General features: G+C 34.9%; 1 protein-coding gene across 1 annotated transcript; it reads right to left on the bottom strand.

Annotated features, from left to right (window-relative positions):
• Positions 1-196: 196 nt before the first annotated feature.
• On the bottom strand, positions 197-15,304 carry LOC121382306 (tRNA (guanine-N(7)-)-methyltransferase-like). Its single transcript, XM_041511879.1, has 6 exons — positions 15,172-15,304; positions 9,634-9,773; positions 8,966-9,150; positions 5,541-5,654; positions 1,250-1,351; positions 197-394 (listed from the first exon to the last, which is right to left on the bottom strand). The coding sequence occupies exons 1-6, from the start codon at positions 15,285-15,287 to the stop codon at positions 245-247; spliced, it is 807 nt and encodes a 268-aa protein (XP_041367813.1). The 5' UTR covers positions 15,288-15,304; the 3' UTR covers positions 197-244.
• Positions 15,305-15,475: the final 171 nt, after the last annotated feature.

The raw sequence follows: 15,475 nt of genomic DNA, 5'->3' as shown, positions 1-15,475 counted from the left end.
CATGACAAATAGAATTCAATATTGTATCTACCGGTACACAACAGGGGTTTTTTGTTGGGTTTTTTGGTTGGGGTGGTAGTGGTGTTGTTTTGGAGGTTGTTTAAAGATGCCACAAACATATAACACAGAGACTAAGACATTTTTTCTTAGGACATCAACAAATAAATTTGGGGGAAAAGAAGAAAAATCCCAGGAGAGTGGTTTATTGGTTTGTGTTTTATTGTCATCTATCACCGACAGCTCATCATCTGTTTGTGGAACAACTTTCTGTCTGTGTTCTGTGAGGATCTTCAATTCGTCTAAAAACTGCCAGGAATTTTTCTCCTTTATTTCTCGTCACTTTTTGTCCTTCTTCAGTACTGTGGTACAGCTTGTCAGTAATAATGTCGTGCTTCTGAAATTAAAAAAAAAGATATACAAATCAGTATGAATGGAAAGAAATGCATATTAAAGGGACATTCCTGAGTTTGCTGTAATTTTTAAGATGTTATCGATTAACAGAGACTTTTTAATGATTGTAATTACATATCAAATATATTTTCCAGCATAACATATTAGTGGCTGTATATTAAACATGTTTCTGATCTTTCTAATACTTGTACAAGTGTAAATTTTATTTTAATTGCTAAAATATTTTTTTCCAGTTTGGGCTTCTTACAAATATTAAGACGACCAGAAACACATTGAATAGACAGACACTGATAATCTAAACAAGAAAATATATTTAATATGTAAGTTTAATCGTAGAAATATTTTATTAGTAGAAAACATTTTACAATGCAGCAAACTCAGGAATGTCCTTTTAATGAAATTTAAAAAAATGAAAACAAAATGAAAAAGATCTGTAAAGGTAAACAATCTGCTTATTCTTATAATCCATTAGCAGAATGGATAATAAAAACTCTTGACATTCATTATAGAAGTGTTATTAGTAAAAACGAAAAAACAATTTAAAACCTGTTTTCCCATGTAATCCAACCAACTACATGTACTAAAAACTTCTTAAGCTTCCGAAGCAGCCACAATGACTTTCTTCTTCCAGCATCAATTTCTTTCTTTCCATACAGCTGTCAAATTTAAATTAAAAAATATTCTTCTATCCATTACCAAAATGGTGTCGACTTACAACAAATCAACTTTTATTTTTAACGGTATAGTGTAAACAAATAACATGCCTTAAAGAAGTCAAAGTAATGCATGCATGATGAAAAAGAAAAGAAAGAAAAAAAAGACATAGGAAATCAATTACCAGATCATCTTCCGAAACTCGTTCAAACAGCGGGAAGTCCGTCAAATGCGACACCATCCACTCATGGAGATCTCTTACATCTGTCATAGTATACACAAGGCCCTGCAATGATTGATAAAGTTACTTTGTTTGACATCCAATAGTCCATGTCTATTTTTGTGCTGAGGCGTCGTTAAACATACATACATATATTTATTATCCACATGGTTCAAGATATTCAGGAAAATATAACCAGCAGGCCTCACGCGAGGACAAAATCATTGAGCAAAGTCACTTCTCTCTCAAACTTTTGATAGGGTGAAGTTTTTAACAGGAGGGAGACTTAAATTTGTAATGTAAAAAAATAAAATACGCAAAAAGAGTTCTATTAACCCAATACAGTCAAACCTGTCTTAAACGGCAACAATAAGGAGTAGGAGTAGTCAAAAGCGACCACTTAAGACAAGTGGCTGCTGAATACAGGTGAAACTTTTACTGTCTGTATTTGTTTTTGTCTGTTTTACTGTCAATACTGCTAACTGATGGAAATGCTATAAAGTTTTTTAAAAACCACTTTTTCAGATGTCGCCTTCTTCAGAAATAAAGAAATTTAGCTGAAAAACACTAATTTAACCGTTTGTAATTCATTCTCTCACAACTTTGTCTTGTCTTTTCATTTAAATACTACTCCATGCAGAATATTGTACCAGTGGATTAATCTACCAACGTCAAGCTTAGATTACCCAGAGGTAATTAAATGCATTCCAGTTACAATTTCTTAACTGATACACAGTGGAGATGTCGGATTCAATAACAGGTACTGCTATCGGTGAAGGTGTGACAATGGCTTATTTGCTGCACATTGTCGCTGTTTAATTTAACATTTTAAACTTACAATGGCCACTTAACACAGCCATTTTAGCGATTAAGGATCCAGTTTAGGTGGCCGCTAGGTGCGTTAGACAAGTGACCACTTATTACAAATGCATTTACATTAAAAATCTTTTGGTAGGTGGCCGTTAGGACAGGTGTGCCTGTATTAGTTTATAATTTTGACATCTTTGTTTGCATGTTGAATTTATTAATTGTGAAAAGGTCTGCATGAAACTACATGTAGTTAATCATTCTCCTTTTTTTCCACGTCAAATTTTTTCTTGTTCAATATATTTTCCGGTGAAGCATAACCCAACCTCCCTAAACCATTTGCTCGCCATAGTCTAGATCCCCACCCTTGTACAGGTTCCAGCAAACACACCTGACAATAGAATTAAAGTTACACACTCCAACAGTCAGTAGCACATCAGGGCTTCTAGAATTCTTATAAAATTCACTTGCCATGTGATCAGTGATTTTAAAAATTTACTAGCCACAATTAAAAATTCACTAGCCCCAATTCTCTTTAAGTTGATAAAATTTACTAAATAAGAGTAATAATCAGATATGTCGCATAAACAGGAAGACAGAGCTTAAAAACACTAACACTAGTGGGTGGGGGCAGGATATTCATATTTACCAAATAGACAATGCAACAGTTGACCAAAACATTTCACTAGCCGTCGGGCATAGCAATAGTAGTTATTTACTAGCCTACCATCGAATATCACTAGCCATGGGAGTGGGGCTACCATAATCTAGAAGCCCTGAACATGCAGGCCTACTTTTAGTGCCCAGATACGGGTCTTGTCTGAGCTATCTGTGAGCCTGTCGCATGATTTTATGGTGCCAGTGTCACTTCGAACTCTCAGACATGTAACACCTAATTATTATCTATGAATAGGTGTTCCTGAAGTTCTTCACCATTCATCCATGATTGTGTCACTATTTTAAAAAAGCGACACCGATTTCACCTTATAGCGACTGGCACAGTGAAGTGCAGCTGGTCAAGGCGAAGTTAGCGACTGGCACAGTGAAGTGCAGCTGGTCAAGGCGAAGTTAGCGACTGGCACAGTGAAGTGCAGCTGGTCAAGGCGAAGTTAGCGACTGGCACAGTGACGTGCAGCTGGTCAAGGCGAAGTTAGCGACTGGCACAGTGAAGTGCAGCTGGTCAAGGCGAAGTTAGCGACTGGCACAGTGAAGTGCAGTTGGTCAAGGCGAAGTTTGGGCTCACTTTACCCGCTCGCGTGAGCCCTGACCAGTATGAAAAATATATATTCAATAAAAAACCCATCATATGATGTATAACATCAGTAACATCCTATACAATGTATAACATCAGTAACATCCTATACGATGTATAACATCAGTAATATCCTATACGATGTATAATATCAGTAACATCCCATATAACATCCTATACAATGTATAACATCAGTAACATCCTATACGATGTATAACATCAGTAACATCCTATACGATGTATAATATCAGTAACATCCTATGTGATGTATAACATCAGTAACATCCTATACGATGTATAACATCAGTAACATCTTATATGATGTATAACATCAGTAACATCCTATATAACATCCTATACGATGTATAACATCAGTAACATCCTATGCGATGTATAACATCAGTAACATCCTATATGATGTATAACATCAGTAACATCCTATGTGATGTATAACATCAGTAACATCCTATACGATGTATAACATCAGTAACATCCTATGTGATGTATAACATCAGTAACATCCTATACGATGTATAACATCAGTAACATCCTATGCGATGTATAACATCAGTAACATCCTATGCGATGTATAACATCAGTAACATCCTATGCGATGTATAACATCAGTAACATCCTATATGATGTATAACATCAGTAACATCCTATGCGATGTATAACATCAGTAACATCCTATATGATGTATAACATCAGTAACATCCTATATGATGTATAACATCAGTAACATCCTATATAACATCCTATACGATGTATAACATCAGTAACATCCTATGCGATGTATAACATCAGTAACATCCTATATGATGTATAACATCAGTAACATCCTATGCGATGTATAACATCAGTAACATCCTATACGATGTATAACATCAGTAACATCCTATGTGATGTATAACATCAGTAACATCCTATACGATGTATAACATCAGTAACATCCTATGCGATGTATAACATCAGTAACATCCTATACGATGTATAACATCAGTAACATCCTATATGATGTATAACATCAGTAACATCCTATATAACATCCCATACGATGTATAACATCAGTAACATCCTATGCGATGTATAACATCAGTAACATCCTATGCGATGTATAACATCAGTAACATCCTATGCGATGTATAACATCAGTAACATCCTATGCGATGTATAACATCAGTAACATCCTATATGATGTATAACATCAGTAACATCCTATACGATGTATAACATCAGTAACATCCCATATAAAATCCTATATGATGTATAACCTCAGTAACATCCTATGTGATGTATAACATCAGTAACATCCTATACGATGTATAACATCAGTAACATCCCTATAACATCCTATACGATGTATAACATCAGTAACATCCTATACAATGTATAACATCAGTAACATCCTATATGATGTATAACATCAGTAACATCCTATATGCAGTGTCCTTCAAGTGCTGTGAATTCGAACATATTCAGGAGGAGTTACTTTTTAAAATCAATATTTTTGTAATGTTATATTTTATGTCATTCACTGAAATTCATACAGTATGTAACATCATCTCATGGAGAGGCATTTATATTATACAGGCTTATCGCCTGTTTGCTGATCCACTTCATTTATTTGAATAAATATTGTTTAAAAAAAAAAAAAAAATCAATATTTCTCAAAACTGTAAAATGTGACTTTGATCATTTTTTTCCATGGACTCTTCATATAATAACTGTGAACAATATTTAAAAAACAAACAGAAGACTTTCGACATAGTGTTTAAATACATTCAATTTGGTTTCTTGTAAGTCACCCCATAATTTTAGCTGTTGATAGGATAATATATTAACTTGTTTACAATATCAGTGTATGTATATTCAATGTGTTTCTGGTTGTCTTAAAATTTGTAAGAAGCCCAAACTGGATTTTGTCTTCAAATAATTTCGTACATAAGAACAATTTTTTTTTAGAAAATAAAATTAATTTAACCTAGTACAAATATTAGAACGATCAGAAACATGTTTAATATACAGCCACTAATATTTTATGCAGAAAAATATATTTAGTATGTAATTACAATCGTTAAAAAGTCTCTGTTAGTCGATAACATCTTAAAAAGGGCAGCAAACTCAGGAATGTCCCTTTAAGTAATCAAGATAGTGATAATTAATTTCACATCTAACAATAACCAAAACACTTACACCAACACGAAGCACGTATGCATACTCTGCGAGCAAGGTGGGACTAATGATTCGCCATTTGTGTTTCGTTTTTTTAAAGTGTGGATCTGGGAACAAGAAAAACATTTTGCTGAGCTGAAAGAAGAAAAGGAAAACAAAAACTAACCAACAGACATTTGTAATTAAAAACACTACAGAGAAGAAATCCATCCACAGCAGTGACCTTCATAAGCAAAATCAAGGCAAGCTGAAGATCTCTCCTAAAAAGGTGATAGGCAGTGAACATTCTTGAAATGTTACAGTTAAAGTTTGTTTTGTTTAACGACACCACTAGAGGACAATGATTTATTAATCATCGGCTGTTGGATATCAAACATTTGGTAATTTTGATATAGTCTTCAGGTTAATGACACCAATAGAGCACATTGATTTATTAATCATCAGCGATTGGATATATGAAACATTTGGTAAATATATGAATGTAAAATATGTATAACACACACACACACACACACACACACATAAGCACACACACAACCACACCACATACACACACACCACATACACACACCACTTACATACCACACACACACAAACACACCCATCACACATACACATCGACATACACACCACACGGACACACAACACTTACTCACATACCACACACACACAAACACACCCATCACACATACACACCGACACACACACACAGACGCCACATATATATATATATATTATAAAATAAAATGAAGTCTGAACTACTACAAACATTATGACAACAGGACTCATGCATCAGGACTAATTTTCAGATTTGTAGAGTATTTCGTTGAAAAAATATTTTTAAATGGGTATTTTAAACAAAATTTATTTGCCAAATACTAAATGTTTGTAGGCACTGTGTGCAAAAAGTTAGCAAATTGGCCAAGTTGTAAATTGGCTAATGGGTATGGTGAGCCCTGGGTCAACCAGAAACACACTGAATATACAAACGCTGATATTCTAAACAAGAAAAATGCTCCTTTTTTTCTTTTCTTTTTTTCAAATAACACAAACATTAACACAAAGACTAAGATATTTTTAGTTTTTGAACATTACAAGCATGGACGATGATGAGATGAATGGTAAAGCTGCAGTATTTTATTCGGTTTAGTACTACCTTTAAGCTGCAGTATTTTATTCGGTTTAGTACTACCTTTAAGCTGCAGTATTTTCATTTCGGTATGGGACTACTTGCAGAGTATGACAAATATTTTGAAAAGTCACTAGCCACAGGGCTAGTGTGTTTGTGAAAACCACTAGCCAACCAAGATAAAGCACTAGCCCAAATTCCTGATCAATTATAACTAGATTGTTACATAATTTTTGTAACATTACACATTTATGAGTATAACAGTAAAATAAAAAACCCACTTAAATCATGTTGTAACTTTCAGTTTTTTGTTGTGTCGTACGTTTGGTCTTTTGTCAAATGTGATCCATAGTCATTGTCCCGTTTTCTCTTTTGCCCTACCCCCGGAGAAAAATAATTTAAGTGAGGGTACGACAGTGTGACACACGGTAATAGATGGTTTAGTGTATTTAGTAGTGGGTTATACATTTAGGGCCTACTATTTATGTCGCCAGGAACTGTGATGCCAATTGCTCAAATACAGGGCATCATCCCGTGACAGACCGATATCAAAAGAATATAATGGCGACATCTAATCCGTTGTTAATTGATGAACAAAAAAAGGTATTATCTTGTATCGGCAGCTGTGAAGCATTATCCAAACTGCTACACATAATACCATTAAAGTAAATTGTTTTCCTGATTGCCGACAACCACATGCAAGCGATGTCTTAAATTAGAAAACAATAGATAAATAAAACAAACACTGAAATTCAAAGCATGACTGGGGTTTACTTGATTGAGATTAACCTGTCGTCACGATTGGTGATTTCCAAGTTCTGAGCCTCAAACATATGTGCAAGATTAACTACCACGTGACGTGTCCAACCAATCAAAACATGCATGTCATTAGACATGTTTCCTGTGCCAGAAACTTGAAAGGGAAAAGTAAACAATGCATGCTGTAACTGACGATGTAGAGATTGCATATTACTGCAGTTTGCAGACCTAGTTCAAGTGGATTATTATTATATACCGATTGTGTTGTTGATATTATTCAATGACAAACGTCACAATCAAATTTATTAAACAAAATTTCAGCCAAGAAAAAAGAAAAAGAAAAAAAAACCACGATCGAGTGATAAGGAGAGGAGGGTAGGCTAGTGGTTTTGCGTTTCTCACTAGCCGAACTTAAAAACCACTAGCCACGGGCGTCGGGCTAGCGGATTTATCGAACTCTGCTACTTGACAGGGTTGTGCTCCACGCTTGCCATAAGTTAAGCCTGGGTTACACAGAAACTGCAGTGCATGCTGGGTAATCATCATACACTTGGGGGACGGGATTTAGCTCAGTCGGTTAAGTGCGCGCTTGAGGTGCTTGCATCACAGGATCGAACCACCTCTGTGGATCTATTCAGTTGATTGGTTTTCTTCTCGTTCCAACCAGTGCATCACAACTGGATAAAGGCTGTGGTATGTATTTTCCTGTCTGTGTGAAAGTGCATATAAAAGATCCCTTGCTGCCTTAGAAAATATGTAGCGAGTTTCCTCTGATGAGTCAGAATTACCAAATGTTTGACATCCAATAGCCAATGATTAATTAATCAATGTGCTCCAGTGGTGTCGTTAAAGAAAACAACTTTTTTCATACACTCGGGAGACACACCCATAATCGCACCCGTGAAGTGGGTGAAACTCAGTGTATGTGGTCTTACACCCACCCACTGAGCCTAGCGGTGCACTCACTCTCGGTTGGAGCTGGGACTGGCATAAACCAAAAGAAACATTGCCTCAGGTGGGATACAAATCCAATACCTGCCTCAAGTCGAATGGCATGAGCACTACACCACCTAGGCCCCGTAGAAAAATGTATTTAATGTGTAACTTTAATAGTTAAAAAGTCTTTATAGGTTGTATACCACCTAATCAAATCCCATAGATGACAATAGTGGCTAAAACACCTGCCTGCAGCATATCAATCGATATATTCACCACGGGTATAAATACTACTACCCCTTGAAGTTGGGAGTCAAGCTACTCGTAGCAGAAATAACGAGTATAGTCCGACTACCCGAGTTCCGCACAAAATACATGTTTCATGTTACCTGACACAGTGGTACTAGAGGAAATAAAATTGCATAAATGTTTTTTTCCAGATGAAACTTAATTTTTTTTTACAACCACAATACTCACATTTATCATCAATCACAGGACGTGTGGTACTAACTGCTCTATCAAAAGTTGGATGCACCTTGAACTTTGACCCAGCCAGAAGTTATTTGGTTTAGTACTACCTTTAAGATATCTATATATATATCGATAACAAAGCTTACTGTACCTGTCCTTTAGTGAAGAAGTTAGGAAGGTGCTTCATGGCATTGCACCGAATGCAAGCAATGTTGTTGTAGCTTCCCGGATTCTGTGACCTCAAACCTTTAATTCGATCAATTACATAATCGGAGACTTTGACACGGATTTCCATGCCCAGCATGAGGGTTTCAGGGAACAGGGGAGATAACTGCACTATAAAAATTAAAAAAACAAAAGAGTAAAAAGTCGCAGACCCTGGTTTCAGCCTGTGAAGATGGACCCTATGTTTGGTTGATCTACAAACATGTAACACATTTGGATGATTAAAAACTAACGTCTGTCACTTTAAAATAATTAAACTCTTCGTGAAAGGTACAACATCAAAACAAAAATTCTGTACAAGACATTTGTTAAAGTTTGTTTTGTTTTATGACACCACTAGAGCACATTGGTACACGACATTCAAGTAATAAAAAGGTATGTAGACATATATAATATACATGTAGCTATGATTCCTGTTGTGTATTGTTTTCAACACTTGGTTCTCTAAAACAATAAAAACATTTACTATTATACAATTCCGTGCCATTTTTTTTCAAAAGATGAAATTGACAATCGAGTATTATTTTAATGCAAGAAAATGTTTATATGTTTAACACCTAACTGTGAATTTGTTAATAAACTTTAAATGAATACCAAGAAGTCCTCCATATCCACATCCAATATCTGCAAATTCAACTTGCTTGTTTTGGTCGCCATGACAACCAGGGCTGTTAGATGATCCAATCTGTAGTGGGTAATATGCTCCCCAGTCCATTTCTTCTGGCTTATTGGGACTGCAAATAAAAATAAAATACCACTTATTATTAGTAATATTACATTTAGACATTTAGATTTACCTTTTTGTGTTCATTTAAATTAGTGCATTTAAAAAACAGTTTGACTTCTTGTTGTATTTTCTTATTATAATGCTAAGCTTAGCTTAGCCTAGCCATATGCCTGTGCATATATCATGATGTATGTCAGCAAAGTGGTTCTTGAAATAACTATTTAAATTATAATCTAAGAGATTTCCCATTTCCATAATTGAATAAAATAATGGACATTTTTGGTTTCCATAGGCTTCTGCTACACATAAAATGTTTTGTAAACTGTAGAGTTACTAATTCAACAGAATGCAGTATTTAAACAAACCAAACAAACCCAGATTTCGGTACTCTCACTGTTGTGTCGTAGCAGTTCATCAAAATAAATACAGGACGAGCAACTTTCCAAAAAATCCGGAATGTTTAACCCATATCCAGAATTCCGAAATTAATGCCAAATATCCGGAATTTTTTACAAATTCGCTATCATTATTTTTTATGGAAGCAGCCATTTCTGAATATATTTTTAATTTTCTATACTTTTAAATCCCGAGTTTATTAAACAGAGTTTATCATTCTGCATTCTCCATTGCAAACTGAACTTGGTATTATCGACTGTTTTGTGCTATTACTAAGACATTTGTCTATTGGCTGTATCTGTCAACAGCCGACTAATGAAAATGTTTTTGACAATCAAGTAAACTGAAGCCATGTATGAAATTTGTCTTACTTGTTATGTAGTTTATGTATTCATTTTAAAGATATTTCAAATATCATATAGTATTTACTACGGGGCAGACACTGGTTTTATGACGATGCATGCATGCATGCATGCATGCATGCAGTGTGTGTAAAAACCTGATCATTGAATGTGATGATTTTTGAAGAGTCTGTGTGTGTGTGTGTGTGTGTGTGTGTGTGTGTGTGTGTGATAATGCTGTACTAGGTATAGTAACTTTATTTACATTGATGAATATATTTATCATGTTTTGTAAACTAGACAAGCCATAAAGTAGGGCTATGCTTAAAAAGGAAGTAGAAAAATTCTGCCACTTATGTGGATTGATTTATACTTTTATTATTGAATACATAACATTCCAATAAATAATACAAATTCTTTATTGTCGTGTATCTCTTTGGTTGTTGTTATTTTTTTTAATATGTCAAATATGGCGCTGTTTAAATTGTTTTTTATACTTTTGAAAATGGCGTTTTCACATGCTTTAAACTACTGCTTTGAAAGGCGCGTTCGCGAGCTTAAAAATAAAAATACCAGAAAAATATTTCCATTAGGTTGGTCGCCCTGTAAATATTTGGTCTCGTTATTTATTATTTTGACATTTATTTGTACCAGTACATGTATGTTAAAAGAAAATGGACCATAGATGTTTATCTTGGTGGTATAACATATAAACAGGCCAGGGTTAGAGGATATTTGAGCTAGGTTATCTCTAGCCAACTAGACAAAATGATACATTTAAACTAAAAAGGGCTTCTTTATATAAAAAAAAATCAAAAGTTTTGCAAAAGGGCAGCAGCCCCTGTGCTTCCATCCACTACCACCTTCCCCTGTTATGGTACTGTCCTGCTGTTGGATACAAGTCAAAATGTATCCAAACCAAAACGTACACATTTTTGGTCACAATGTACCCACAAAAATGTACCAACTAAAATGTACCGTTACTTTGGTCAAAGCGCACAATGTTTAATTAATATAAAATTAAGCAAAATATAACACTGTAGTTATGTATTTGGTACCAGGACCGGCCTCGGTGGCGTCGTGGCAGGCCATCGGTCTACAGGCTGGTAGGTACTGGGTTCGGATCCCAGTCGAGGCATGGGATTTTTAATCCAGATACTGACTCCAAACCCTGAGTGAGTGCTCCGCAAGGCTCAATGGGTAGGTGTAAACCACTTGCACCGACAAGTGATCCATAACTGGTTCAAAAAAGGCCATGGTTTGTGCTATCCTGCCTGTAGGAAGCGCAAATAAAAGATCCCTTGCTGCCTATCGGAAGAGTAGCCCATGTAGTGGCGACAGCGGGTTTCCTCTCAAAATCTGTGTGGTCCTGAACCATATGTCTGACGCCATATAACCGTAAATAAAATGTGTTGAGTGCATCGTTAAATAAAACACTTCTTTCTTTCTTTGGTACCAGGTTTAAATTTACCAGGATGTTAATAACAATAAAGTAAGAAATTAGTAAACTGAATAACGAGCAATAGAATTTTACAAACGGTGCATTATTTTATATATTAATATATACCATTACATCAGACTAAATTGTTAATATGTAAATGTACTTAAATTATGGAATTATAGACTATCTATAATATATAACATTTACATGATTTACAATATTCAGGTGTTACAAAGATTAAAGGAGGGGACAATTAAGGCATTTGGCCTGGTATGCATATTCAACAATATATAACGCTTAATATCAATAAGTATAATCGTATACCGGTAGTTAATTAACAAAACGGTTAAATGTGACGGCTATTATATATAACGGGGGCGCAGCAATTTTGTACCATCCCAGTGAATACGCCCTCTGGCGAGCTGGTGGTTACGTAATACCTAACGTGTCACGTCAGGAATTAGTTTTCGAACTGAAGAAACAAAACATACCTGATTTTTGCGAATGCATCGCAATGTTCTGTAATAATAGCCATCCCAGTAAGCCAGCAACAATTTAATTATATATTATGTTTCAATACAAAATAAACTACCATTGTCAAAGTTTTGAAATAACTGTATTATGTTTGGTACATAAATTAATCCATGTACTGAAATAATAATCGGAGTGTTTTCTTTGTTAATTGGTCTTTTCTTTCCGTGGCCTGTACCTGTGGTTCCTGATTGGCAGTGTATATTTAGACGGTCCCCACACACTGTGTCTAGACACCCTAAAAAGACGTGCCTCTTTTATTAAAATCACAGGGTATTGTGTGGTAACCGTACGGATAACCCTTCAGTCGTAATGGGCATTATCAGCCTCCCTGCATTATTACTGTAAGTAATTCTGTAAAACCCTTGATTAAGTAGACTTTCCCATCTAAAAATCACAAAACTGACCAATTACGTCGTCCCAAAGAAAAGAAAAGTTTCATGAGTGGTAGTTTTTGCTCGAACGTACCCTACCAATAGGCCTAATAATATGCATTTTTTCTTTAGATTTAAAAAAAAATAAAAATACTATAATTCCATTTCGTTCTATTGATGCAAATTGAAATATATTTAGTTAAATAGTTTACTATACTATCAAGTCATTTATGTTGTTTTACAAGTCAGGTTGTTGATAGCGAAGCGCCTTGTCGTAAATTAGAGCGTTTGTTTACACTGTGCTGGACACTGGAGATGGACGGAGCTGACGTCGCTTCGCCCCAAGCTATACCACCAGTCGTCACAAAAACAAAACAAAATGGCTAACCCCACTTAGCAGGAATAATCATGTTTTTTTATTAACTCTAAAATTACGCGTTTTTCATTTGCTAAAGTGTCAGTATGTGTTGGTGGTCCGGGTATGCATCTTTTCAACACATAAGGCTCTTGTTTGAGTTGACCCTACCTTTAACTGATTTTACACATTTTTTATACAAGTTTACAGACTATTAAATGAACAATCTGACATGTATGAAATTTATGAAACTGTTTGGGAATTGCATTTTGAATGGTTGAACCAGTTTCAGTGAGCATAAGCATTCGGTTTTAAAGCATATCAATATTTATAAAAAGACAGTTGCTATTCAAATAGCTACCTTTTTATTAGTATTTCTACGCTTCAAACGAGCACTAAACTGAGTAGTGCTAAGTAGCTAAGTTTACCACACGTGCATCAAAATCTGTAGCATGCATTAGCAGTAAATATTGTTAACTACGTAACCTGTTTCAGTGAGTGAAAAATTCAGTGACCAGTATAGCTTACAGCAAAAACTTTTAAACACAAAACTTTTCAGTGTTTTATAAAAATATGTATATTGTTCAACACATTTATAAAAAATATTTGTATGGCAAATTACAAAATGGAGGCCTCGAGAACTAATGTTAACAGATAACATTTTAGGAAAACGAATATAACAATTCTAATGTCTTGCAATTGTGTTGTAATTTGAGCAAATGAATGGTTATAATGGTAAAATTGTTTGGTTAAAAATATACTGGAAAGCTGCATTGTGAGTTTTAATAAGAAAGTTTTGCAGACGCCATGACAATAATGTGACTTCAATAACCAGATAGTAGTACAGCCAAGGTATGCACTTGGGATTTTTTTTGACTGGCCAATCGGTAGACTCGGTATATTGCGTAGGAAACGAAAATGTTCCAACACAATGTAACTTCGGAAAATCTCAGGCTCGTAAACAAAATCTTTCTGTGAAACATAGCATAGCGGAATGTGACGAGTTGTTCCGATTGAACCTACGAATACATTTAGGTGGCCACGGTTTTCTGAATACATAATCAAAACTGGCCGAGGGACTCCCGAAATGGTTTTAGACTGTTCGATATATTGGAGAAGTGGTCGCTATTATGTCCTATATGGGTTTGGTTGCACAGAAACCAGTTGAAAACAATAAATAAAAAATAACTTTCCGATCTCTTACAAACATTAGTTATTTAGATTTTGATACATAATACAATATGCAGAATAATTTTGGTTACCAAGCGGGCGACACGTGACAAGGTTTTGACTTGCCCAACACTATTTTGGGCGATCGGGCGACCGTAAAGTGCACACCCTGGTACAGCTGAGAACAGACAGAATTTTTTTTTTTAATGTTTTCTTTCAAATTACAGTCTTTGAAAATCATAGAAAAAAAAGATACTGAGAAATGTGCCCTGCTTATGAGTGTTAAATTCAATCTTGCGTTCTTTGCTCTTTTTAACCTAATTTTTCCTAACATTTCTGTGAATGTGACAGACATTTCTTTTTTCTCATGCAAACGTCATCAAATGTATGTACTGTTGCACATAATCAATGCAGCCACCGAAACAGGTCCCTTAACGAAACAGGTCCATGGACGATTTTTTTTTTTTTTTTTTTTATTTTTTTTTTTTTTTTTTTTTTTTTTTTTGGGGGGGGGGTAAGCAAGTGTGGTAATTTACTCTCCACAAATTGTAACTTGTACTTGGTGTTTTGACCAAAAAGGGATACATTTTGTTTTAGGTATATTTTATCCAAAACCTGTTCAAAATGAATAATTCTGTTACATTTTGTTTACTTTGCACAAAAATTGGGTACGTTTTGGATGGGTACGTTCCGGTTTGGGTACGTTTTGACCAGTTCCTCAGATGACCAGTTTTAAGAGTTTACTATTTAACATCAACATGTAACATAGTTTTGCTTTTAAATGAAGCAATATTTACTAGTCGAGACTGTGATCTGATATAGGATTTGAATGTGCACGCTGTCTGTAATATTTCTTTTTGGGAAGATCCATTGTGCAAGAAGACATGTCGCTATTTCTTTTCCCCCTTTTCATTACACGTGTAGTTTTCACTTCCGGGTATAAGTGAACCAAAGTGTTATTTGAAAAAATATATGAATTTCCATGGTTATACAATAAAAAGACATAATGCCTATGTATTATTTATGATAAGTATATTTGTAATTCATGGTAATAATTACTTGTAAAATAAGTTTGCTTTTTTTTTTAAATGTGCATAATGA

This window comes from Gigantopelta aegis, chromosome 9, assembly GCF_016097555.1.
Source record: "Gigantopelta aegis isolate Gae_Host chromosome 9, Gae_host_genome, whole genome shotgun sequence".
In the NCBI taxonomy this organism is placed as follows: Eukaryota; Metazoa; Mollusca; class Gastropoda; order Neomphalida; family Peltospiridae; genus Gigantopelta; species Gigantopelta aegis.
Note: the sequence above shows the minus strand (reverse complement) of the source record. Positions and strands in the feature narration are given on the sequence as shown.